The sequence below is a fragment of the Neophocaena asiaeorientalis genome, unplaced genomic scaffold (assembly GCF_003031525.2).
Source record: "Neophocaena asiaeorientalis asiaeorientalis breed wild unplaced genomic scaffold, Neophocaena_asiaeorientalis_V1.1 scaffold223, whole genome shotgun sequence".
Lineage (NCBI taxonomy): Eukaryota > Metazoa > Chordata > Mammalia > Artiodactyla > Phocoenidae > Neophocaena > Neophocaena asiaeorientalis.
In genome coordinates, this window is record NW_020175045.1 from 2350282 (window position 1) to 2375862 (window position 25581).

The window sequence follows — 25581 nt, forward strand, 5'->3', positions numbered from 1 at the left end:
CAGGCGGGACACACCAGGGGCTGGAGGGAAGAATGGCCTGCGGGGAGTGGTGGGGTTACACAGGGCTGGCAATCCTGGCCAAGCACCCCTCAGGCCCCGGGGGGCCAGATGCATGCCCACCCCGCCGAGGCTCGCTGCTGGGCAGGAAAAGAGCAGTGGCGCCTGCAGCGCACACGCTTACCTCGGACGTGACACCTCCCACGGCCGTGGGCGCACTGTCGCACACACTGCGTTTCCCCAGCCGCCCAGTCCCACGCTCACCACCCCCGTCACCTGCACCCTTACACACTCACCCACCTGCTCACCGTACACGCTCGCCGCACACAGCAGCCCTGGTGCTCCCTGAGCCCGCCCTGGCTCCTCTCTGGGTCAGCCCCCCGGACAGTCCAGCCAAGAGGCCCCCATGGCTGCCCCCAAAGCCTGGGGAGACTCTCCTGTCTCGGCTACACGCTCCCCGAGGGCCCCAGCCTGGCCCCCTCCCCCGCGCCGGGGCCCAGGAGCCAGGCCAGGAGAGGAGAGGGGCTGTGGGAAAGGCCCTCCCCCATCTTGTCCACCCGCCAGCGTCCTGGAATGCGCTGACCGCAGCGGCCCAGCCTAATCCCAGCTCTGCCCCTTGGGGCCAGCTGAGCCTCTGGAGCAGGGCAGCAGGGGGAGGCTGGGCTGCGCTGGGCCGGGGGCACAGGCTGGAGACACCAGGTGGTCTGACGGCCCCGAAGGCCGGGCAGGCCTGGTAGGCATCCTCCCCGGCCCCTCCTCGCTTGACCACATGGGAGGGTGTGGGTCCCTGAGATCCTGGAGGCGGGGTGCGGGGGCTGCCTCAGCCACGCCCTTCCCACAAAAATGGGGGAGAAGCTGCTTTCCCAGGTGCCTGAAGGATCCTAAGAAGCAAGGTGGACTTCGAGAGGCAGACAGGCCCCGAGGCGATGGGGGTGGGGAGGGGGCCGCCCTGTCCCTGGAGCTTGAATGGAGGACCTGCTGGTGGGGGAGGGCGAGAGGCTGAGGACGGAGGGAGAGGTGGGGGCAGGGAAAGGCACAGTGACCTCACCAGCCACCCCTGGGGTGCGGCTCCCGAGCCCCCGCCCAGCCCGGCCCGCCTATATCCCCAGGCCCGCGCTGCTCCCGGCAGAAGCTGGAGAGATGACACTGCAGGTGGGTGAGACCTGGACTTGGGGAGAAGGGAGCAGGGCCAGCGGGGAGGGTCCCCCAGTCAGCTGTGCTCCTCCCCCACAGAGCTGCCCTCCCACGAGACCCCCAGGCTGAGAGGGAATGCTGCTCAGAGGGCCGGGGTCCAGGCAAAGTGCGTGCACTTTGGGGGACACCTGGACAAGTGGAGTACCGGAGGGGGAGGATGCCACAGACACAGGGCCCTCTGTCCCCTCTTCTGCCTGCAGTTTGAAGCCTTCTATGCAGGGGGCCTGGCCCCGGGCTGGAACCTGCTAGTCCAGGGACACTCTGACTCTGGAGAGGACAAGTAAGGGACAGCGCCCTCCCCAGGGTCCCCTCCTTGGCCTTGGGTGGGCGACTGCCCAGCCGTTCGCTGCCCTCACGAACCTCACGACGCCCCCAGGTTTGAGATCAACTTCCTGTCAGAGACAGGGGACATCGTCTTCCACATCAAGCCCCGGTTCTCCAGCGCCACCATCGTGGCCAACACCTTCCAGGGCGGCCACTGGGGCAAGGAGGAGGTGTCCAATGTCTTCCCGCTGGTGCTCGGGGAGCCCTTTGAGGTGACGGGAGTGGGGCGAGGCCCTTGGGAGGCAGGGGAACCCATGGGGTGGGGTGGGCGAGGCCCTAGGGGGAGGGGCAGGGAGGCGGAGGTGGGGGTGCCTGTGGACACATCAGGGCCACCTGCTGCTTTGTGGGAAGGATGCTGTGTAGCATCTAGGGCTCCCTGTACCCCTGGCTTCCAGCAGCACTGCTGTCCCCACCGGGAGCCCCTGGGGGAGGGGGCTTATTAGAGATGCTTACGGGTAAAAGGGCCAGTGCGGGAGTCTCACTGCTGGCTCTGGGGGGTGCAACAGGGTGCCCACCCCCTGGCCGCCAGCCACCCCTCTGAGGAGAGAGGGAGGGACTCCCAGCTGGGGGTTCAGAACTCCCATGGGGCGGGCCTGCATGACGGCGGTTCCACGTGCTCAGGGAACCCTGGGCCCCCGGCTATGCTTCCTGGACTCAGAGCTCTTGGAGCTCAGTGCAGGAGCAGGTCGCAGGCCCAGCGGGCCGTGGGTCACTGGCCTCCCGTCCGCAGATGGAGGTCAGCTCGGATGCGGAGCACTTCCACGTCCACGCCCAGGAGCACAAGGTGCTGCAGTTCTCCCACCGCCACAGGCCGCTGGCCGCCATCACCCGGGTGCAGGTGCTGAGCGACCACCGCCTGGCCCAGGTGGAGCTGGCCAGGAGAGGCCTGAGCTGGGAGTAATGTTCCCGCCCCGCCCACAGAGCATCTTTATCCCGGGGCCCCATTCGCCTGGGAGGGGGCTGTGGGCTTGCCCTGTCCCCATCTGCTGAGTCTGTGCAGGGGTGGGGCTGGAGCTGAGGCGGATGTCTTGGATGCTTGCAGGGATGTGGGCTACTGAGCTGTGTCTGAAGTCCCAGGATCGAGCCTTGGCCATTGGCCATCCCACGTCCAGTGAAACCCACGCTGGGGAAGCTGTGGGGAGGGCCCTGTGGTTCTGGGCGCCCCACTCCAGCTCCACCTTCAATAAAATTTAAGCAGGCTGCAGGAGCTTGGCTACTTGGAGAGGGGGATGGGCTGGGGTGGGGTGGGGCCATTCGAAGCAGCCCTGGACACCCTCCCCTGGGCTAGGGGTCAGAGGTCCCTGAGACCTACGTCCTGGTGGTGGTCCAGCCCCTTACCTCACCCCCAGGACACTGAGGGTCTGGGGTGGGGGGTGCTGGGATGGACACAGGCTTGTGGGGAGGCCCCTATCTGGGGGTGGGGAGTGGTGATGAGATCCGAGGAGGGGAGGGCTCCTGGCCACAGGCCAGAAGGTCCCAGCCGGTCTTCACCCAGGACACTCACACCCTCCGGCTCCGCCCTCAGCCCCCAGCCCAGGGCAGTCTACTGAGAGGTCCCAAAGCTTCCTCTTTGCCCTACTTCCCGTAGGGTACACGGAAGGGTCCCTCCTGCAATTCCTGTCCCTGCCCACTTCTGTACGTGTGGTGGGGGAGGAGGGAGCCCTGGACAGTGAGCACAGCTGCGAGTCCCCCGGCCCCTGGCTTCCGAGCCCAGCTCACCCAACCATCTCTCTGTCCATCTCAATTAAAATGGTGATGTCACAGTTTAGGATGAGGCTTAGCCGGTGTTCACCCTTTACAAGTGAATTATTTAAAGAAAAGTCGCAGGTCAGTGGTATCACAGACAGAAGGGTGGGGTGTAGAACCGGCTGTCTCGATCTGAGTTGCAGCTCTGCTGCCCCGATGTGCGACCTTGGCCAAGTTCCTGAACTTCTGGGCACAAAGAGAGCCCTCAAGTCATCGGGAACCGTGAGGCTCCAGGAGCTGACTCAGGAGAAGCGCTAGAGAAGTGGCTGGCACTCGTCATGACATCACCTGCCGTGGGATTCCTGGCAGGACACACATCTGCCCCAAGCATCTTGCCCTCTAAGCTTTACAACTGGGGAAACTGAGGCTGGGTCGGGGAAGAAGTCAGCAGCAGGGTGGGGCCCACGGAGGGGAGGGCCCAGCGACCCAGTGCCCTCTGGAGCTGAGGAACCATCCAGGGTGGGCGGCAGCTGAGCAGGGTAGAGGGGAGACGGCGGTGCCCCCGCCCCCAGGTGAGACAATGGTGGCCCCAGACTCCAGCAGTGCAGCTTCCTTCCTGTCTCCGCTCACTTCCCCGTCTGTGTCCGTGGCCCAGCTGGCCCAGGAGCCCCTTCCCGCCCCCTCCTGCAGGAGGCCTGGCCTTTTGTGTCAACCGGGAGGGGCTGGGGGCTGGTGGGCTGGTGGATGGGTAGCCAACCAGGCCCTGGGAAGGACTGGGTTGGCAGGGAAGGGGCGAGGCTTCTCCTGCCCCTGGGGACGCCGAGCCCACCGATGGGGCTTCCCCGCTCGTGGTGCAGGCCCCCTGCTTTGCGACCTGAGCTGGCTACTCACCCTCTCTGGGCCCGGTCTCCCTGCAGACAAAAGGCTCCCCTCCCGGTGAAACTCTGCCTCCCCAACAGCAATGTAAGGTGGGAGGGGGGGAAGGACAGAACATGCCAGGTTTTAGCTTCTTCAGTTTGGGGCGGCTGCTGCTGAGCCTGCGGACAGTCTGGGCTCAGAGGCAGACACACTGACTCCGAATTTTGCTGGGCTCCACCTGAGGGCCAGGTCAGCACCATCTCGCAAGCACTTGGCCAGGTATGGAGAGCCACGCTCCTTTTACAGATGTGAAACAGGCTTAGAGAGGGTAAGTGACTTGCCTAGGGCTGCTCAGCAGATGAGGGATGGAGCTCAAATATCTGACAGGCTTCAAGCGCGCGCGCACACACACACACACACCCTGTCCCTCGACGTTGGCCCTGAGCTGAGTCAGCTTCGAATCAGCCCTTCTGTGGGGCAACTCAGACCTCAGGGGCTGCAGGCCCACTGCGTCCTTGAGCCTCGGTCTCCCCAGCTACGAAATGGGGTGCAGGCAGCTACGGTCTCAGAAGGTCCTGCGGCAGGGGCTACGCGCCATGTGGTAACCCTTCCGTGACCTCACTGCTCTCAGCACACAGTGGAGGTGCCCATCTGTAACTGTGCCCCGTCTCAGCACCACAGCCCCTTGGACAGAACCATCGGCTCCTCCCTCGGCTCAGAGGACGCCTCCTCTGGGAAGCCCTCCTTGACCTCTGCTTCCCTCTACCTCCTTCCTGCCCTCATCACACTGCCTCTTCTGGAAGTCGGGGACCAGGTCTCACTCCAGGCCCCCGGCCCCAGCTGCTCCAGAGCACATCTAGCTCTGGAAATGTTTGCTGAACAAGTAAGTGAATAAATGAATGATTGACGTGGACAAAACCACTTAGAGCCTTGAACAAGTTAGCGATGGCCCTCCCAACAGGGGCTGTGGACCGATAAGGCCTCTACTGCAGGCTCCCGTCTTGTTTAAGGTGGTCCCCACACTTGGGAGATGAGAACAAACCCAACCCCGCCCCTCCACGCCCGAAGGCCTCGCACCTCCGGCTCCAGCTCTCCCCGTTTGTCCGCCTCCTTCCAATCCTGGAACACACTGAGCCGTCTCTGCCCCAGGGCCTTTGCACTGGCATCTCCCCCGGACACTCTTCCCCAGCGCTCAGCCTGGCCGGCTCCTTCTCATTACACAGGCCTCTCTTCTAGATGCTGCCTCCGCAGAGGGACCTCTAGCATCTGGCTGAATTTATTCTCCATCGCTGTTGCATTTGTTCCCAAGCAGCAAATTATGGTTCACAGATCTACCTGCTCACAGGTTTGCCAGCCGGACAGTCAGCTCCTGGATATGGGCCAGCCGGCCTATGTGCTCACCATTGGATTTCTGATGCCTGGAACAGAGCCTGGCACACTGGAGGCACGAATAAATATCTATTAAATTAATAGAACCACACCCTGCTCGAACCCTTCTAGGGACAGGCAGCTCACTACCTACCATAGTAGCCCATTTCCCTGCTGACTGGAAGCAAATTCTCCTCCTCCCCCCATGCATTCCCGTCCCTCCCCTGTGCCATGGCAGAAGCCCCTCGGAAGGAGCCCACACATTCCTTGACACCCTACAGAGATCCAAGGACATCATCAGGGTTCTGTGTTCCAGCAAAAGGAGCTGTAAGGGGTGAACCCAGGCAGCCCCTGCCCCTGGCAAGCCAAATAAAATCTCTCAGAGGACCTGTCCTCCCCTCAGTTCTCTGGGTAGTGTGTATGAGGGGCAGATCCACTGGGCTGGGCCTGTCTGAGGAGTCACAGCTGCCTTGGTGAGAAGGCTTGGGCCTTGGAGAGTTAGGTCTACAGGCTTCCAACACCACCGACTGGCCAAAGGAGCCAGGCTCTCTGATGGTCAAGGAGAGAGTTCAAATGCCCATGGGGCCATGTGACTAAATGAGGCAGATAGGGCAATAGGGACTGGTGGGGCCTGTGGCTAATGGGAAAGGACTTACCCCATTGTGTTCAGCTCCTTCCAATTACGCACAGGAAAACGTGGGTCCGGAGTGGGCAGATATTCTGATTTAAAAAAAACCTGAAGTTAAGTTGCTGTCCGATAACCTCTGTTTCTAAATACTGGCCACTATGTATACTAAACAACGTATCAACCTCTGAGCTGCCCTGGGGGTGACTAGTTCAACACTTTTGCCCTGTCTCGTCCCGTCAGGACGGGGTTACAGGTCACCTTGGGCGGGGAGCTGCCTTCCTGCCCTCCCTCCGCACATTCTTAAGGCCTCTCCACCCCGTGAGGAACACACAGACCAGCAGAGGGCGCCAGGCATGGGTTTGCCTCAACCCCAGCTGCAGGTTGCAGAGACCCACTTCCAGGGCCGGGACAGGTGGGGTCTGCATTCCTGGGCTCAAGGTTTGAGTTCCTGCAGAATGAGAGCCTGGGCCCGAGGCCAGATGCTGAGACACGGAGAATCAGGTCTGGCCAGGCCCTCCCTGTCCTACCGACTGCAGAACCCAGGCCCTGGTCCTGGGCTGAATGATGGACTTGAGAAAATTACAATTTCCCTGAGCCTCAGTTTCCAATTCTGCATAGTGGGTGGGGCCTGCCAAGTGCAGCAGGATACGGTCGGTGTGACCCCTGGCCCTCCCATGGAGGAGAACAGGGTCGGGCCGGAGCTGCTCCCTGCCAGGGTCCGTGGACGTCTCCAGCCTGGCCTGGCACAGCTGAGGGCTCCTCCCACACCACACCCCAGAATTCCTGTACCTCAGCTCACCTGACTCCTGCCTCTGGCTGAGGAATGGCTGCCACGGCTCCTTTATGGCCACCACGAGCACAGGGGCTGCCGGGAGAGGCCGACACTGAGCTCCAAGTGTGTCTCAGCCTGACCCAGGAGGGCTGGGGGCCACCAGGGCAATATGCTTAGGGGGCTACAGTGACACCCTTAGTGCGGTTCCTCTCTGCTTAGGGCAGAAGCCGAGCTTGAGTGGCAAACCTTGGACCCCCAAGGCAGCTCCCAGGAGGAGGGAAGTGACTCGTAGTTCCCAGTGGTGTGGGTGCGGCCTGTCACTGGGGGCCCTGCAGGCCTCTGTGGCCAGAGGTCCCACGCAGGGACTCGCCTACAGTGTGAGTGTCCCACAGGGTTGCTGGCTGCAGCAGTGAGGGGAGCAGCCCATATGCGGCAAGGTCTGCTACATCAGTGAAACAAAAAGTATAGCTATGTAGATCCTCAACACGCACTGACCGTCTCTGGAGGGACTTGGGAAACCTGGTTGCAGGTGACCGGGACCTGCTGGGCTGGAGTAGGCTGGAGCACCCACCTTAAATATTCATTTTTAATTCCCCCCAACATTTTGTCGTGAAAATTTTCAAACGCGTGGAAAAGTTGAAATAATTTTCGGCGAACACCCAAGTCCCCACTATCTGGAATCAACAGTTAACGTTTTGTTCCATGGCTCTATCGCATATGGATCCGTCCTGGATTCGCATACATTTCAAAGTAAGGGGTGACATCAGCCCTTCACCCCGGATACTTCAGCACGAACATCCTTAACTAAAGTTCACTACTTGTTTAGGGCTCTTCTCTATTGAAGCCTCAGTTTTGCCTTCTGCAAAATGGGGTAACCACCCATCCCTGTATGCCTGTGGGGGCCCCAGGGCTGCTGGGCAGAGGACACTTGGCCCGTGGAGAGTGGCGAAGCAGGGCAAGGTATTAACACTAGTGGGAGGCTGTGGTCAGACCTGTTGCTTGTCCCAGCTCCCCTCCCCCCGCTGGCTGGGGCCCGACCCCCCCAGTCCCCGTGTATCACAGCCTTGGGTAAGAGGCGTGTCCCTCCCGAGCTTACCGCCTCCCCACCCCGTGGGCTGGAGCTGTCTTTTCAGCACCAAGAGGCCCTCGGCTCCAGCCCCCTGGGTGAGGGTCCCAGGCAAGGTCAAGCCCCCACCCCAGCCCCATGAGCAGCAGCCCTTCCTTGAAGGGCGTCTCATGGACGTCAGCTGACTCGTAGGAGGTGGGGCTCCTCAAGTGGGCATTGAGCCCACAGCCCTGTCTTCCGGGTCCACTGGTTCTCCTGTGGGAGGTTGAGCAGGTGCTGGTGTGGGTGCCTGACCCTGGGAGAGTCCACTCTGGCAGGTAGCCCGGCAAGTCCTGGGGGCGTGGCTTGTCCCCATGGGAGGCCCATGGCAGTGGGGTCCTATGGAGAAGGGGGTCAGCCTCCCGTCTGGGTCGTGGCTCAGGTTTTGGGTGAGGGTCACTGCCTCTGTTTTGCAGATGGGGGTCCTGCTGGCGTCACTGCGCTGCAGCCCTCACCCCCCAGCCCCATTTTCGGTGCCCGTGGGTAGGGAGACCAGATGGGAGGAAAGTCCCCTCCCCAGACCTCCCTGGCCCTCCGGCCGGGCCTGGGTCCCAGCACTCCTCCCCAGGACGGGCAAAGCAGGCCAGAGCACCTGGGTGGGGGGCTGAGAAGGCTCCAGGCAGAGGAGAGAACAGCTGGGAGCAGATAAACTGGGACAGACAAGGGCCACCCCCCCAACCCTCCCCCTGAGGCCCTCCCTCCCCCCTCCTCTGAGGCCCCTCCAGTGGGGCAGGGTCCCATTCCCAGCTTGGGGGGGTGGGTAGCACCTCTGACAGTTACATCCTGTTCCCTGGGGGAGGGGCAGCTTTCCTCCAGAGTCTGGGCCACACTCCCAATCCCCCACACTCATTCCCTCTCTGTTCACTGTCCCTTCCCACTTGGGGTCTCAGCGATGATTTCAGGGGTTAAAGGAATCCCAGCTCCGGGGGCTCACCTTGCTGAGAGGGGGCTCGCCCATGAAAAGTATGAGAACTGTGCAGGTTGGGTCATGGGGCCAGGCCTCCAGGGACTCAGCAGAGCAGACGTTCTTTCTAAATGCTTAGAGGTTGACCCCTCTTATCTTCACAAGAGCCCTATGAGATTGGTCCCGTTGTTGATTTTTATAGATGAGGGATCTCAGACACAGAGAGGGGAAGACATTGGCCTGAGGTCACACAGCATGTCCTTGGCAGAGCTGGGATTTGAACCCGGGCAATCTGGTCCCCGAGTCTTTTAGATATTTGTGTGGGCGTGGTTGGGGAAAAATATATATATATATATATATTCAGTGCTATTTGTCTTGCTTTTCTCCTTACTCCTTTTTTAAAAATGAGGCCTCGAGTTTGCAAATGTGGGTTTTGTAAACACAGTTTGGGGAGGGTGACTCTGACCACACGCTCATGCCCAGTTCCTGCCAGGCGGAGAGGGGAGCCACTGGGACAGGCAGGTAGTGGGAAGCGGGCAGAGCCAGTGGCCGTGACGCATCCAGGCTGTGAAGGCGCCCAGGGGAAGGCTGGAGGGGACCCTGCGTACTCTGGCCAGCTGCCCGGCACATCCCGGACTTTGGAGAAGGGGGCAGCCTCCTTCCGGGGGCACCAGGCTCTGTGCCTGTGGAGGGGGCAGCGCAGAGGGTGGCGGCAGGGGAGGGGTGGAGGTGTTCCTGGGGCCTGTGGGAAGGCACTGCCCGTAGCACGGTGACCCGGCCGTGCTCCCACCTGAACCTGGCTGTGGTCTCAGGACCCTGGAGGCAGCTCAGCTACCCTCACCTCAAGCCCAACCCTCTCTCCAGCCAAGAGCTTCATTCCTTGCAGTAAGCATTGCCCTCCCTGACAGCCAGCCATTCAGAGCCTGCTAGCCGGGACCAGTTCCAGCCTGCGGGACAAAGCGGTAACCAGGGCCCAGGCCCGGCTGACCCTGGACGGGCAGTTGGCTCTGCTGCCTGGCAGGGCCCTCGCCATGGTTACGGCCCACCCATGGCCCTGCTCAGAGGCTGGCATTGTTTGGGAGTCAGAGTGTGGCGAGCATGCAAGGGCCAGGGCTGGCACAATGACAAGTGCTTTCCCACGCTGCCGCCTCTCAGCAGCCCCGCGGCGGTGAGCGGGCCCTGGCTTTGGTAGGTGGGGAGGCCTGGAGAAGAAGGGCACTGCGGAGTCAGGGCCGGCCTTGGCTGAGGCTCTGAGTCAGGGCTTGAGGCAGTCAGACAATGAGCGGGGTGTCCCGGCTTTGCAAGGGAGCGTCAGCAAACTGACAGTATTACTGTGACTTGGACCACGAACACATCCAAGCCAACGCCGGCGGCTTCACCAGTTCCTGTTCCCCGGCGGACAGAGTCCACGCTGCTCGCACATCCTCAAGTCTCCAAGCTTTTGCTCCCACTGACCACTCTGCCTAAATGCCCTTCTACCAATTCTATACCTGGGCACAAATCTTCTCTATAAGTTGTCACCTTCCTTAACTCCTGCCCGTGCAGCGGGAAGGGACAAAGCTTCGCTTGTCCCTTTCTAAACACACAGCAACTTCACTTTGGAGACTTGTCCCTCCCCTGCGCAATGTGGTCTCAGGGTGCAGAAGATCCCACCTCAGAGGCTGAAGGTATCTGGAGGGTCTTCTGGCTGGACCCCTCTTCATCCCTTGGATCGGCCAAGGATGGGCCATTTGGCGATGTCCGCCAGGACTTGGGTCTTGAACGAAGGATGCGAGGACGGGTCTACTGCTTGCACCGGCCATAATGTGGTGGCCACAAGGTTAAATCAAACACAAAGAGAAAAATAGGAAAGCAGGGAGTTCCCTGGCGGTCCAGTGGTTAAGACTCTGAGCTTCTACTGCAGGGGGCACGGGTTGGGTCCCTGGTCAGGGAACTAAGATGCCACATGCTGTGCGGTGTGGCCACAAAATAAAATAAAATAAAATAAAAATAAAATCCAATGTCTAACTGTTTTTTAAAAATCTTTAAAAAAGATATGAAAGCAGCAAGAGGAAAACAACTCTTGCATATCCAGGAGCAACGGCAGGACGACGGCTCACTGCTTAACAGAACCAAGGAGAGCCAGTGGAAGGACACGTTCAAAGTGGTGAAAGGAAAAGCAATCAACCCAGAATCCGATATCCAGCAAAACAGTCAAAAACGAAGGTGTAATAAAAACATTTCTAGGTTTAAAAAGCCTTAGGAAAAGCATTGCTAGCAGACCTATCTTACAATAAATACTAAAAGAAGTCCTTCAGGGTGAGAAGAAATGACAAAAGATGGTAACTTGAATCTATAGAAATAAGTGAAAAGCCCTGGGATGGTAAACATGTGTATTAAGGTAAAAGACCATGTAAATATATTTTGATTTCTTAACTTCTTTAAAAGACATAAGATTGTATAACTAAATAAGTATAACACTATTTTTAATATAATAAATAATTTTACCACTGTACTTATGACCTATATAGATGTAACACATATGACAATAATAGCACAAAAAAATGGGGCAAGATGGAGTTATAAGTTTTATGGAATTAAGTCCGTATTAATCAGAAGGAGATGCTGAGAAGATGCATATGTGATCCCCGGGGCAACCACTAAGAAAATAACTAAACATCTAGTTTAAAAAAATCAACAGAGAAATTAAAGTGGCGCACTGAAAGAATATTTATTTAACATAAAAGAAGTTAATAAGGGAGGAACCGAAGAAGAAAAACGTCAGGAAAATATAGAAAATAAATAGCAAAATTAAAAATGTAAACCTAATTGTAGAATACTAAAACACAAACTTGTTTTGTGTCCCTGGTTCCCGGCACAGAGCTCCTAAAACCCTCGGAATTTCCTGAGTGTTAAGAGTGCCTTTTGTTATTCATAATAAGCTCTCTGGGGCCAGATCTGAGGTTATGCTAATGAGGTGGATCTTGATGGGGCGGTGCCCCGGACAGCTCCAGGATGGCGGCTGGGCGCCCAAGGAACCAACCGCATGACCAGAGGGTTGGAACTTTCAGCCACCTCCCCACAACTTCCAGGGAGGGGAAAAGGGCCGCAGATTGAGTTCAATCACTGATGGCCAATGATTTAATCAACCATGCCTAGGTAATGGAACACTGTCTAAAAAGCCCAAACAGCAGGGTTTGGGAGCTTCCAGGCTGGCGAGCACATCGATGTGCCTGGAGGACGGTGCACCCAGAGAAGGCATGAAGCTCCGCACCCCCATCCCCACTCTTTCTGTATGTTGCCCTGTGCACCCTTCCATCTGGCTGTTCCTGAGTTGCAGCCTCTGTAGTATAACCGTAATCCTCACTGTTGTGCTTTTTCGAGTACTGTGAGTCATTCTCGTGAATTACTGAAACTGAGACAGGGGTTGTGGGAACCTCTGAACGTGTAGCTAAGTCAGACAGAAGTGAGGGCAGGCTGGGGACCCAGAGCTTGCAACTGGTGTCTGAAGTGGGGGCAGCCTCATGGGATGGAGTCCACTTCACCCGTGGGTCTGTGACTCCAGGTGGTTCGTGTCAGGATCGAACTGAATTTGGTACACCCAACTGGAGTAGGAGAATCAGAGAATTAGGTTGATAGATACTAAATATGTCAATAATTACATTACATGTGAATTTGGGTCTAAACACCCCAATCAAAAGGCAGATGCTTTCAGGGACTTCCCTGGTGGTCCAGTGGCTAAGACTCTGCACTCCCAATGCAGGGGGCCTGGGTTCGATCCCTGGTCAGGGAACTAGATCCTAAATGCCGCAACTAAAGGTCCCACATGCTGCAACTAAAGGTCCCACATGCCGCAACTAAGACCTGGCTCAGCCAAATAAATAAATAAATAATTTTTTAAAAAGGCAGATGTTTTCAGACTGTATTACAAAAACAATTTTTTTAATCAAGATTCAACGCTATACTCTCTAAACCTTAGATTCACAGACACAAATAGATGAAAGAAAATGGACAGAAAAAGGTACACATGCAAACATCTGTCCATAAAAGAGCTGGGGTGGCTGTATTAATATCAGACAAAATAGACATTAAGATAAGACATACTACTAGAGACATTTCATAATAATATAGCAATTGGTAAAAAAAAAAAATAATATAGCAATTAAAAGTGCATGCATCTCTAACGCAAGAGCCTCAAAATTCATGAAACAAAAACTGACAGAACGAGAAGGAAAAAATTAAACAATGCAGTTGGAGATTTCAATACCCTACACTTGATAACCAACAGAACAACTAGTCAGAAAATCAGGAAGGGCAGAGAAGACTTGAACAACACGGCAGTCAACTAGACCTGACACGTACAGACACTCCACCCAGCAATGGCAGAAGCACATCTCTCCCAAGTGCACCTGAAACAGTCTCAGGATAGACTATGTGCTTGGCCACAAATCAAGTCTCAATATACTTAAGAGGACTGAAAACACACAAAGCATATTCTCCAGCCACAGTAGAATTAAGTTAGAAAATAACAACAGAAAACAATCTGGGAAATCCTCAAATATCTGGAAAATAAACAACATGTTTCAAGAAAACATAGTCAAAGAAGAAATTGCTAGAGAAAACAGGGAATATTTTAAACCGAATGAAAATTAAAACACAGAATATCAAGCATTGCAACTAAAGCGATGCTTAGAGCGAAATTATAGCTCTGAACACCTAGATCAGAAAACACCTTAAAAGCTGAAGAGAGAAGAGTATATTAAACCCAAAGCGAAAGCAGAAGAAAGGAAATAATAAAGACTAATGCAGAAATCAATGATAGAAAGCAGAAAAACAGAAGAGAAAATCAATGAAGGGACTTCCCTGGTGGTCCATTGGTTGAGAATCCACCTTCCAATGCAGGGGACGCGGGTTCGATCCCTGGTTAAGGAACTAAGATCCCACGTGCCGCGGGGCAACTAAGCCTGCACCCCGCAACTACTGAGCCCGCACGCCACAGCTAGAGAGAAGCCCATGTGCCACAACTGGAGAGCCTGCACACCACAACTAGAGAGAAGCCCGCACACCACAACGAAAGATCCCGCGTGCCACAACTAAGACCTGACACGGCCATAAATAAATAAATAAATAAATAAATATTTTTTTAAAAAAACTAAAAAAAAAGAAAAGCAATGAAGCCAAAATTGATTCTTTGAAAATATCAATTAAAAAAATAAACCTCCAGCTGGACTGACCAAAAAAAAGGACAGAAGACATAAACTATCAAATTCAGGAATAAAAGAGGAGATACCACCAATCCTACAGAAATACAGGCTTATCAGAGAATATTATGAACAACTTTATGACAACAAAATAAACAACTTAGATGAAATGGACAAATTCTCATCAAGACTAAAAATTTTTAAACTGACAAGAATAAACTGAAAATTGGAAAAGACCTGTAGCAAGGAAATTGGATTAGTAACTTAAAATCTTCCCACAAATAAAAGTCCATCCCAGATGGCCTTAATGATAAATTCTACCAAACATTTAAAGAAGAAATAAAACCAAATCTTTCACAATATAAAGAAGGAGGAAACATTTTCCAGCTCATTCTATGAGGACAGCATTACCCTACACCAAAGCAAAGGCATCACAAGAAAACTACAGACCGACATCCTCATGGACACGATGCAAAAATCCTTAACAAAATATTGCAAACTGAATGCAGTGCCACGTAAAAAGGGTCATACACCACGACCAAGTGGGATGTATTCCAGGAATGCAAAGTTGGTTTAACATTCACAAATCAATTCATGTAATATACCACATTAACAGAATAAAAGACAAAAACCACAGGATCGCCTCAATAGATACAGGAAAAGCATTTCACAGAGTCTAACATCTAACACCTAACATAAAAACTCAAAACAGACTAGAAATAGAAGGGAATTTCCTCAACCTGATAAAGGCATCTATGAAAAGCTACAGCTAATACCATGCTTAATGATGAAAGACTACATTTCCCCTCTAACGCCGAGAACAAAAGAAGGATATCTGCTCTTACCACCGTTATTCAACATTATACTGAAGGCTCCAGCCAGTGGAATGAGCAAAAATAAAATGAGATAAAACAAAAGAAATAAATGAAAGGCATTCAGGTTGCAAAGGAAGAAGTAAAACTATCATTGCTCACAGATGACATACTCCTGTATGTATAAAATCCTAAGGAATCTCCCCCCAAAGCCATTAGAACTAATAACTGAGCTTAGCAAGGTAGCAGGATTTAAGATACAAAAATCAGTTGTATTTCTATATACTAGCAATGAACATACTGAAAATGAAATTAAGAAAACAATTCCATTCACAGTAGCATAAAGAATAACAAAATGCTTAAGAACACATGTAACAAAAGAAGTGCAAGGCTTGTATATCGAAAATGACAAAACATTGTTGAGACAAATTAAAGAAGATTTAAGTAAATGGAGAGACAGTCCACGTTCAACTCTACCCAGATTGAACTGTATATTCAATACAATCTCTATGAAAATCCCGGTAGGCTCTTTTGGGTAGAGATTGACAGTCCCAAATTTATATGGAAAGTCAAAGGACCTAGAATAGCCAAAACGATTTTGAAAGAGAAGAACAAAAGAACATATACGACCCAATTTCAAACTTACACAACCCAATTTCAAACTTACTATAAAGCCACAGTAATTAAGACAGTGGCATATAGGAATAGAGATCAACAGAACAGAACTGAGAATCCAGAAATCAGCATTGTGTTTATGGTCAAATGATTTTCAATGAAAGTACAAAGACAGTTCAATGGTGAAGGGATAGTCTTCAACAAATGGTGCTAGGACAATTGGATTTTGCAAACACGAACAAACAGTAAAACCTCACAACATGTATTGCGTTGGCCAAAAAGCTCGTTTGGTTTTAAGTAAAAATAAAAGACATTTTTCGTTTTCACCAAGAACTGTATTGAACAAGGTATTCACTAACTGAACGAACTTTTTGGCCAACCCAATACAAACATTAACTCAAAATGCATCAGAGGACTCTCTGTAACAGCTAAAACTGCAAGAAAACATAGGAGAAAATCCCTGTGATCTTGGGTTAGATATGACACCAAAAGCACAATCCATAACAGAAATTGAAAACTGGACTTCATAAATAAAAACTTCTCCTCAAAAGACACCATTAAGAAAACGAGAAGACAAGCCATAGACTGGGAAAAACGTATTTGCAGAGCGTATATCTGATAAAGGTCTAGTATCTAGAATACATAACAAACACAATTCAATAAGAAGACAACCTAATTTTTAAATGGACAAAAGATCTGCATAGACAGTTCATCAAAGATATGTGAATTGATAATAGGTACATAAAAGGCTGCTCAACATCATTAGTCATTAGGAAAACGCAAATTAAGGCCACACTGAGATACCATTTCATACCTACTAGGCTGGCTAGAATCAGAAAGACGCCAACAAGTGTAGGTGAGGATGCGGGGAAATTGAAACCCGCGTGCATAGCTGCAGACAATGCAAAATAGTGCAACCACTTTGTAAAACAGCCTGGCAATTTCTTTAAAAAGTTTAAACATAAACTTCCATACGACCCAGAATGTCCACTCTCAGGGATCTACCCAAGAGAAATGAAAACATACGTCCACACACAGAGGTACATGAATGTTCATAGCGGTATCTCCATAATAGTCTCCAACTGGAAACCATCTAAATGCCCAGCAGCTGGGGAATGGCTAAGCAAGACGAGGTCCATCAGACAATGGAATAAAAGAATGAATCTTAAAAACATGACGCTACGTGGAGCCGGACACACAGGACTACATACTGCATGATTCCATCTCTGTAAGTGCTCAGAAAAGGTAGATTAATAGAGAGAGAAAGTGGGCCAGTAGTTAGTTGCCTGGGGCTCCAGTGGAAGCAGGGATTGGCTAAATGGGCTCGAGGGAACTTTTGGCATGACGGAAATGTTCCAAAATTGGATTGCGGTGATGGTTGCATAACCCTGTAAATTTACTAGAAATCACTTATAAAGGGTAAATTTTTCTGTGATGTTAATTTTACTTCATCAACAAAGCTGTTTATAAAGAAACAAACATTTATTATTTTGTGGTATTATTGTATCTGTGTTTGTTGTATTATTTTATTGTGTTAAAAACACAATACCAGGGCTTCCCTGGTGGCGCAGTGGTTGAGAGTCCGCCTGCCGATGCAGGGGACGTGGGTTTGTGCCCCGGTCCGGGAAGATCCCACATGCCGCGGAGTGGCTAGGCCCGTGAGCCATGGCCACTGAGCCTGCACGTCCGGAGCCTGTGCTCCGCAACGGGAGAGGCCACAACAGTGAGAGGCCCAAGTACCACAAAAAAACCCACAATACCGTTTATAATCACTAAAAACAAAAACAAAAAAATCTAGGTGCAAATTAACAAAACATGTTTGGGACTTTTATACTGCAAACTACAAAACGCCAAAGAAAGAAATCAAAGACTTAAATAATGGAGAGACAGACCTTGTTCGTGGATTATAAAGCTCAGCATAGTAAAGATGTCATTTCTCCCCAAACTGATATACAAACTTAATCCACTTCCTGTAAAAACCCCAGCAATATTTTTTGTAGAAATAGACAAGATTATGCTAAAATTTATGTGGAAAGACAAACTCAAATTTTAAAGAAGAATACAGCGAGAAGAATTACTCACTAAGTTTAAAGGAGAATAAAAAACAATTTTAAAGAAGAATAAAGTGAGAAGAATTAATCTGCTCAGTTTCAAGCCTTATTAGACAGCAACAGTGATCAGTGCTGTATGGTGTGGGCGGAGGGTAGACGCACAGATTGAGGGAACAACAGAGACCTCGGAAAAAGCCCTGCCTAGGAACCGCCAGCTTTGACAAGAGTGCAAAAGCGATTCAGTGGAGGAAAGATTTGCCTTTTCAGTAAACAACGTTGGAGCGACTGAATATCCACAGGCAAAAAAGTAAACTTCCATCTAAACGTCACAACTTATTTTTCAAAATCAATTTGAAATTAACCACGGATTTAAATGTAAAATACAAAACTTTTAGAAGATAGTTTAGGAGAAGATCTCTGGGACCCAGGGCTTGGTGAAGAGTTCTTAGGCTGGACACCAAAGTCATGGTCTCTAAAAGAAAAAAATCAGTTGAATCTCATCAAAATAAAGAAACTTCTGCCTGTAAGAGACCCTCCTAAAGGACAAAACGACAGCTGCAGAAGAGGACCAAATATTTGCAAAAAGCCACACATCTGACAAAGGACGCACGTCTAGAGTGTGCAAGGACCCTCAAAGCTCTACATGAAAAAATCTTCTTAGTAGTTGGGCAAAAGACACAAAGAGACACTTCTCTTGAGGCCCCACAAGTGGACAAGTGTGTGCTGGAGGGTGGCCCCAGTCCCCCAACCCAGGGTGGGATGGAGCCCCGTCCTGCCCCGTCCCGGCAGCATCACGTACGTGTGCGCACGTCTGTATTCTGGGTCACCCCTAGAATAGAGGAGGCCCGAGGACAGGCTGGGGCCTGGTGGTCCTGGGGACATGTCAGGCCAAGCCACACATCTCCAGGATCCCCCAAGATGGGCCCGGGGTGTGGAGTGACCTTCCTCAGAGAGACAAGTAATGGAGCTGAACGTGAACTTGGGCCTGGTGAGGGCCACCCCACCCTCCAGACAGCCTGGGGGAGGCCACCTCCTGCCAGCTTCTGCTCTGGGTGTGGGGGACCCCGGAGCATCCACCGTGAAGATGGGGGATGTATGGGCATCAGAGGCCTGGGCGACTAGCCCCCTAACCCTCAATGGGGTCACTGGGTCCCTGCGGGCTTTCGTGGCAAAGCCACCCAGGGCTCTGAGCTTCCTGTGCCAGTTCCTTACCTGGCTTCTGGGCAGGGCACATCCCACCCACCCCTGATAGAGACTTGCCACCACCCCTGATAGAGACTCGGCCAATCAGAGGACTTCAAGATCGTCTACTCATCCCGGGCGGCCTAAGGTCCGGGCCCATCACTGCAGGAATATTGACCAGGCCGTGGAACTGCCCATGCCCTTTGACCAGTGAGTCCTGGGCACAGACACGCTCGTGGAAAGGCCCTAGGATTCCCGAGCAAAGGCCCCGCCCGTAGGCGGTATTCCTGACCCGAGGCTGCCCCCTGGTGGGAGGCACCAAGGACCAGGCAAGCCCAGCCCTGTGCTGACCCTCTGGGAACCCCAGCTGCCTTGGCTGCTGCCCCGATTTAGAACTGGACCCCTCCCCAGAGGGGATCTTCCTTGTGCCCATGGCAGCGGGACAGGGGGCACCAGCCCGGTCCCCACCCCAGGGGCAGGGAAAGCACTGGGGGCCACTCCCAGGGCTGCAGGGTAGGCTCAGCGTCTGGCCCCAAAAGGGCCAGGACAGTGCCCCTGGGAAGGCCCCTGCCTGGGACAGAGCCACGATCCTGGAGTAGGTGCTGGGCAGAGTCCTCGAGGACGTGCGACCTTGGTCAAACCTCTCTCTAGCCTCAGTTTCCTTATCTGAAAAAGTAAAATTGGAATAGCTACGGAACCCACTCCTCAAAGTTATGTGGTCCAGTATGGCAGCCATTGGCCAATTGTGGCTATCTGAGCACTGGAAAGGTGGCTAGTCAGAATTGGGATGTGCTGTAAGTGTAAAACATACACTGGATTTTGAAGCCTTAGTAGAAAAAAAAAAACCCCTAAAAACAAACACCCAGACACTCAGACTGTATTTTACAAGTAATTTTTATATGATTCACAAGTTGAAATGATAATATTTTGGATATATTGAGTCAAAAATATTACTAAAATTAATTTCACTTCTTGTTTGTTTAGTTTTTAGGGAGGTTACCAGAAAATTTTAAACTAACATAAGGCCCAAAGGGTTGTTGGGAAGATTCAACGAGATGGTACCTGGTGACCAGTAAACCTTGATAAAAGGTGGCCAAGCCTGTTCCTATTAGCACAGAGTGGCCGCTAAAAGGAGGAATTTCTTCAAAATCTTGTGTTTTACCTGAAAAACTCAGAGCAACTCTGAATTCTATTCTTGTGCTTCTTTTCATGAAAACATTTTTTTTAACAAAACTTGAATCAAAGTCACCAGTTGAGGAACATGTGCCTCCTTTTGTCCTGTGAGTCAGCGGGGCTCTGTGCCCCCAGGCCCAGCGGCAGGGATTGTGCCCAAGGGAAGCAGGGAGGGCTGGGCACACCTCACGGCCACACTGCCTCCGAGACCAGGAGGCCCAGCCCCACTGCTCTCACAGCCCACCTGTCCAGCCCCATCCTGCTGGCCCCGTGCTCTGGGTAACACAAAAATAGAAGGGACTGTATGCTGCTTTCATTCCTCGGAAGGGGCTGGAGGAGACTGAGCCACACATCTGGAATCACCCAAGAGGGGCCCGAGCAGGGAGTGACCTTCCTCCCAGGCAGAAAGTAAGTGATGGAGCCCCATGAGAACTTGGGCCTGGGTGAGTTCTGGAACTGTCCAACATGGGGGCAGGCAAGCCACAGGTGGAAGTTGAAGTCGTGGAGGAGCGAAGGTCAAGTGTGGGGAGATTCGAGGAAAGGCGAGGTCCCAGCTGTCAGGGGAATAGGGAGAGAAACCAGGGGAGGCTTCTAGGAGGAGGTGGTGCTGTCTTGAAGGCCAGGATCTAGAGAAGGCCAGGGCAGCTCCCAGACCCCTTCCCCGCAGCAGGTTTCAGCAGCGGTCTCCCATATCCCAGCTCTGTCACTCAAACTCTTGGGAGCTGATGCCAGTTGGGGGGAGAGCTTGGCTGCCCCAGGGGGTGGGGGGGGGCAGAGTCGCTCCAGGCGGACACAACCTTGCACTAGAGGTGTCCCCTCCCAGAAGGTGTTAGAGCCACAGTTCCCCTTGTGCCAGCACAGCCCTTCCCCTCCTCCCTCCCACTAGGGATTTGGGCCGTGCTGTGATGGCCAGCTTGCGAGTGAAGAAGCTGGGGCTTGAGGGTCTCCTCACGTGAGACCACAGAGTCCGCCGGAGGCCGAGCCAGTGCTAGAGAGGAAGCCTGCGTTCTGTGGCAGCGCTCACCCTACCACTGGGCACACGCTTGGCCTCGTTGCACACGGCAGTGCGAGTACAGCCAGCCTGGTGACAACGTCCCGGAGAGTGTGGGCGGCACTGGGCCCCCAGGTTGAGTTACTGGAGGCAGGCGGGGGGACGAAGCCCCCCATCGCGGCCCCCCGCCGGCTCCCTGCCAGCCTCCACAGACACTCCAGAGCGGGGCTGGGCACAGGCGAAGCCAGAGACAAACCTCCTCCCCGACCGCTGAGGGCTGAGCTGTGCGGGGCAGGAAGCCCACCTCTCCTGAGCCCTGGATGCCAGGCTGCTGGGCTCAGCACGCGTGGATCCACCAGCTCCGTCTTACGTTCCCACTGACTGCTGACAACGGGTCCGACTTCGCCACAGCCTCGCCGACACTGGGTGTGAGACGGCCCCTCACCGTGGTCTCGGTTCGCATGTCCCGGACGCTTAGTGATGCTGAGCAGCTTTCATGCGCTTATTGGCCGTTCCTGTGTCTCCTCTGGAGAAATGGCCGTTCGAGTCATTTGCCCACTTCTGAATGAGATCTCCTTTTTGGTGTTGAATTGCAGTTCTCTATATATTCTCTATGTTATTCCTTTATCAGATATACGATTTGCAATATTTTCTCGCGTTCCGAGGGCTGCCTTCACTCAGCTGACAGTGTCTCTTGATGCTCTGCACTCACCTTTGCACGTGGACTCCCCAAGCCTCTGTCCACATACCCGAGGAAAGGATCTGCTTGTTCTCCCTGCTTCCCTGACCACAACCAGCGTAAGGCGCCGGCTGCCGTCTGGAGTTGCTCTGCCGAGTCCTAGGAACCCTGGGGAGGCAGCCCAGTGCCGAGCCCCAGACCCACAGCACGTGGGGACGCGGCAGGGAGGCCCTGTGGGGACCCTCTTGACCCCGTGGCCGAAGCCTTGAGGAACTTGGGAAGCCCATGTCTCTGGGCCGTCTTAGCAGCACGACTCAAGGCTTGCATCTCACCTCTACCTGGCACCCGGGCCCGTCTCCAGGCCAGGCCAGGTAACTACCATGCCACGTGGGTCCATCAGCCAGGCTGGAAGAAGTTCAGCTCGGAGAGGGGAGGGCTGGGGATGGAGAGTCTGGGCGGCCTGGTTTCTCATCGGCTGTGGGCACAGGGTCCCACTTCCCAGGAGGATGTAAGGGTGTAGCGGACATGGCGGGGCACCCACTGTTCCCTTGGTTGGCGTTGCCCAAAGATCTTTGTACCGGAGTGCCTTCCTTTTGATTATGCCCTTGAGGTCTGTCCCTCAAGGGGCCTCAGAACTGGCTCCGGGGGGAGCTCACGGCCACAGGTAGAGCCGGAGGCCTCAGACATCCCCGTCATCTCGGCAGATAAGGAACCAGCAACACTGAGCACGGCGCGCCTGGCTCTCCCTGGCTGCCACCCAAGTGGCGTGAGCTCTGCTGGAGGGGAAGGGGCCCCAAAATTAATTAACATATTTCAAGCAAGACTTTCTGGGGCTTCCCTGGTAGCGCAGTGGTTGAGAGTCCGCCTGCCGATGCAGGGGACACGGGTTCGTGCCCCGGTCCGGGAATATCCCACATGCTGCGGAGTGGCTGGGCCCGTGAGCCATGGCCACTGAGCCTGCGCCTCCGGAGCCTGTGCTCCGCAACGGGAGAGGCCACAACAGTGAGAGGCCCGCGTACCGCAAAAAAAAAAAGACTTTCTGGGCTCCCCAGACGGGCGCTGCTGCCCAGGGTGGGACCGCTCCGCTGGATTTTTCCTCTCCTCCCCTCTGCTCTGGGCCTCTCTGCCAACCCTCAGTCACCCACATCACTCCACCACCAGGACCTGCGGCTGGCTGTCAGCTATGTGCCCTTCCCACCCACTCCCCACTCTTCCATCGTCACCAGTCTGAGGGCCAAGGCACCCCAAGGCCCTGCCTGTCACCTTCCTTCCAGCCATTGTCTCATCCTAGGTTGGCTTTCTCTAAAAGGCTGGGCCTGACACCAAAGCCCCCAAGGCCTGCTGGACTGACACATGGCTGATGCGGACAGGGCAAGTGGGGGAGGGCCTGGGCCAAGTACCTCAACGGCAGGCAGCGCTCCTAAGCAGTGCGCTGCAAGGCGGGGCTCAGCAGGGCCTTAGGGGCACAACACCTGGGCTCTTGAGAACTGTGGGACCTGAACAGGTCATCACAGCCTCGCTGGGTCCCCATTTTCCCATCTGGAAAGTGGTGCCGATAATCCATATGATTATGGATTCTGGTTCAGCCCACGACTTTACAAGACCCTTGCACGAAGCCCCAGCACTTCCAGCAATATGGCTTTTCCCAAATTAGTCCTCCTTCCTTGGAAAGTCTAGTCTCACGGCAACTTTCTCCTTGGAGTGTGATGCCCACGGACCACCTGAGGTCAGGATGAAAGAGGGCCCCTCACAGAGAGACAAGCACTCATTAGCAGAGTGCCCTGCAGGGGACAGCTGGAGGAGAAATGACACACAGGGGCGGATTTCTGAGCCAGACGTGAGACCAGGGGTGCCCAGCCCCTTCCACCACCTACTGAGGGCTGAGCAACAGAATTCCCAAGGCCGGGATGGCCCTGCTCACCCAGGTCCACCCACCATGTTGCCTCACTACAGTCCCCATTCCACACCCCTGCCCCCTCCCAAAGCGCTGTGAGGGCTCTGTGCTCTGGGAAACATTTTTGGAAGATTTTAGAACCAAAACATTTTTCAACCAAACCTTTTAGAAACCCAGACCACTTTCAAAGCCAACCTACTTTGAAACCCGACACTTTAAATCCACTTTTCGAATTTGTGCCCCAAAGTTTTGAAACCAAAATATTCTGGAAACCTCCTGGAAGCAAGATACTCTGGAAGCAAACCAATTGAAAATGGCAAAACCGGTTTCATCTGGATTGTTTTTAAGCCCCCAGTTTTTGTAAACTGCTTTGAAGTAAAAGCGGTTTTGTCAAAGCCAGAGTTTCCGCTAGAATTTTCCTGGGAAGGAGCTCAGATGTTTGAACTGAGTTCACAGCAATGCTTGCTTGTTCCTTAAGGACACACATCAAGGTGTAAACAGGGGCTGTGTCGGATCCTGGGAGGAGTCTTGGACCTTCTGCTTTACCCACTTCTCTCTCAAACTCTCCACCCAGCAATCTTCTGCCCAATACTGTTTTCCTCTAGTGATTGGGGCAGAAAAACCCATCCCGGAAGCACGCATCAGAATCTGTCTCGACGAGCCCGCGGCTTGTCCTTTCTGGCGTCCCAGTGGGCTGTTCAGCCTCGGTGCCAGAGGAAGGGGCACAAAGTACCAGAACTCAGTGACCACGGGTCTCAGGTGGGCAAGGCGGGGACTACACAGAGATGAGTAGTAGAAACCCTATCTCCCCACACTTGAAACTATCACTTGATCTCTCATCTTCACCGTTTTCATTTCTCTGACGGGCCCAGTAAACACCACTGTGTCCTGGGTCTGGGGGGACTGCATTTTCCGCTCTTTGCTGCCACCACTCCCCCGGCTCGTGGTACCGAGGCAGATGTAGAGTGAGGAGCAGTGAAGGACACACAGGAGTACGGGGGCCGCATGGGAGCCCTGGTTAGCGAGGGGAGAGGTCTGCGGTCCGAGAGTAGTCACCATCCTGGGTTTTAAATTACACCGCTTTCCTTATGCTTTTCATTGGGCTGGAGTTGACTGTCAGTGTTCCCACAGCGCCTGTTTTCTCTCAGGGTGGAGAGACTTCCCGGTTCTGCCAGGAGACCACCGGTGTGCCAGGCACTCCCAGCCTGGTGGCAGCATCACCCAGGTCGGGTCTCCCAAGCCATCTGTGTGTCAGGAGTGGCCTCTCCCCCATGAGGCAGCAAAGATGCCATCTTCAGAGGAGATACACAGCCTGCAGTTCAATGGGTAAGAGACGAGACCTCTGCACGAACCACCAGAAGCCACCCTGGTTTGGGCCATGAGACCGGTGTTCCGCTCACAGCACCACACCTGCCCTCCCGCCAGGCAGTGAACGGGGGGGCCGCCCCATCGGAGCTAACGCAAGGCCGGCGGCAGCGGCTCTGCCTTAATTACTGTAATTTTACGTGGACTTAAGGAAGCCAACCCAACTGTGGAGTACCTACTATGTGCTCCTCTCATGTATTATCATCTGTAAGCATTTTTGGCTATAAAAAGAATTGAAATGCAGTTCTATAAGAAATTAAATACAGATTTACAATTTCTGGATCTATAGTCCAAAGAGTTAAAAGCAGGACTCAAACAGCTATTTGCACAACTACATTCATGGCTGCTTACTCATAGTAGCCAAAAGGTAGAAGCAACTCGAGTTTCCATGGACAAATGATGGGCAAAATGCGGTCCAGCCATACAATGAAATATGATTCAGCCTTGTGAAGGAAGGGAATTCTGACGTGGATGAACCTGGAGGACATGCTGCTCAGTGAAATAAGCCAGACACAGAAGGACAGACACTGTAGGATTCTGCTCATATGGGGTCCCTGGAGGAGCCAGATTCATAGAGACAGAAAGTAGAAGGGTGGGTGCCTGGGGCTGGGGGAGGGGGAGGGGGGTAGCGTTTAATGGGGACAGAGTCTAAGTTTGGGAAGATGAAATGTGCTCTGGAGATGATGGTGGTGATGGCTGCATAACAGTAGGAACGAACTTAATGCCCCTGAACTGGACACTTAAAGTGGTTTTAAAAAGGTAAATACTGGAGGCTTCCCTGGTGGCGCAGTGGTTGAGGGTCC

The 25581-nt window shown here is 53.4% G+C and overlaps 1 protein-coding gene across 2 annotated transcripts; it reads left to right on the forward strand.

Annotated features, from left to right (window-relative positions):
* The first annotated feature begins 655 nt into the window (after positions 1–655).
* On the forward strand, positions 656–5071 carry GRIFIN (galectin-related inter-fiber protein). 2 transcript variants are annotated; one of them, XM_024763490.1, is made up of 6 exons: positions 656–730; positions 1107–1149; positions 1392–1471; positions 1568–1727; positions 2246–2412; positions 2558–5071. In XM_024763490.1, the coding sequence occupies exons 2-6, from the start codon at positions 1138–1140 to the stop codon at positions 2571–2573; spliced, it is 435 nt and encodes a 144-aa protein (XP_024619258.1). In that variant the 5' UTR covers positions 656–730; positions 1107–1137; the 3' UTR covers positions 2574–5071. The 2 variants fall into 2 exon arrangements, with proteins under 2 accessions (XP_024619258.1, XP_024619257.1); XM_024763489.1 differs by lacking the exon at positions 656–730 and having other exon boundaries at positions 954–1149; positions 2246–2708.
* Positions 5072–25581: the final 20510 nt, after the last annotated feature.

Coding starts and splice junctions, on each gene's coding strand:
- GRIFIN (XM_024763489.1), top strand. CDS start 964: ATGGAGGACCTGCTGGTGGGGGAGGGCGAGAGGCTGAGGACGGAGGGA. Junction 1,472..1,567: donor TCTGACTCTGGAGAGGACAA/GTAAGGGACAGC, acceptor CGACGCCCCCAG/GTTTGAGATCAACTTCCTGT. Junction 1,728..2,245: donor TGCTCGGGGAGCCCTTTGAG/GTGACGGGAGTG, acceptor TCCCGTCCGCAG/ATGGAGGTCAGCTCGGATGC.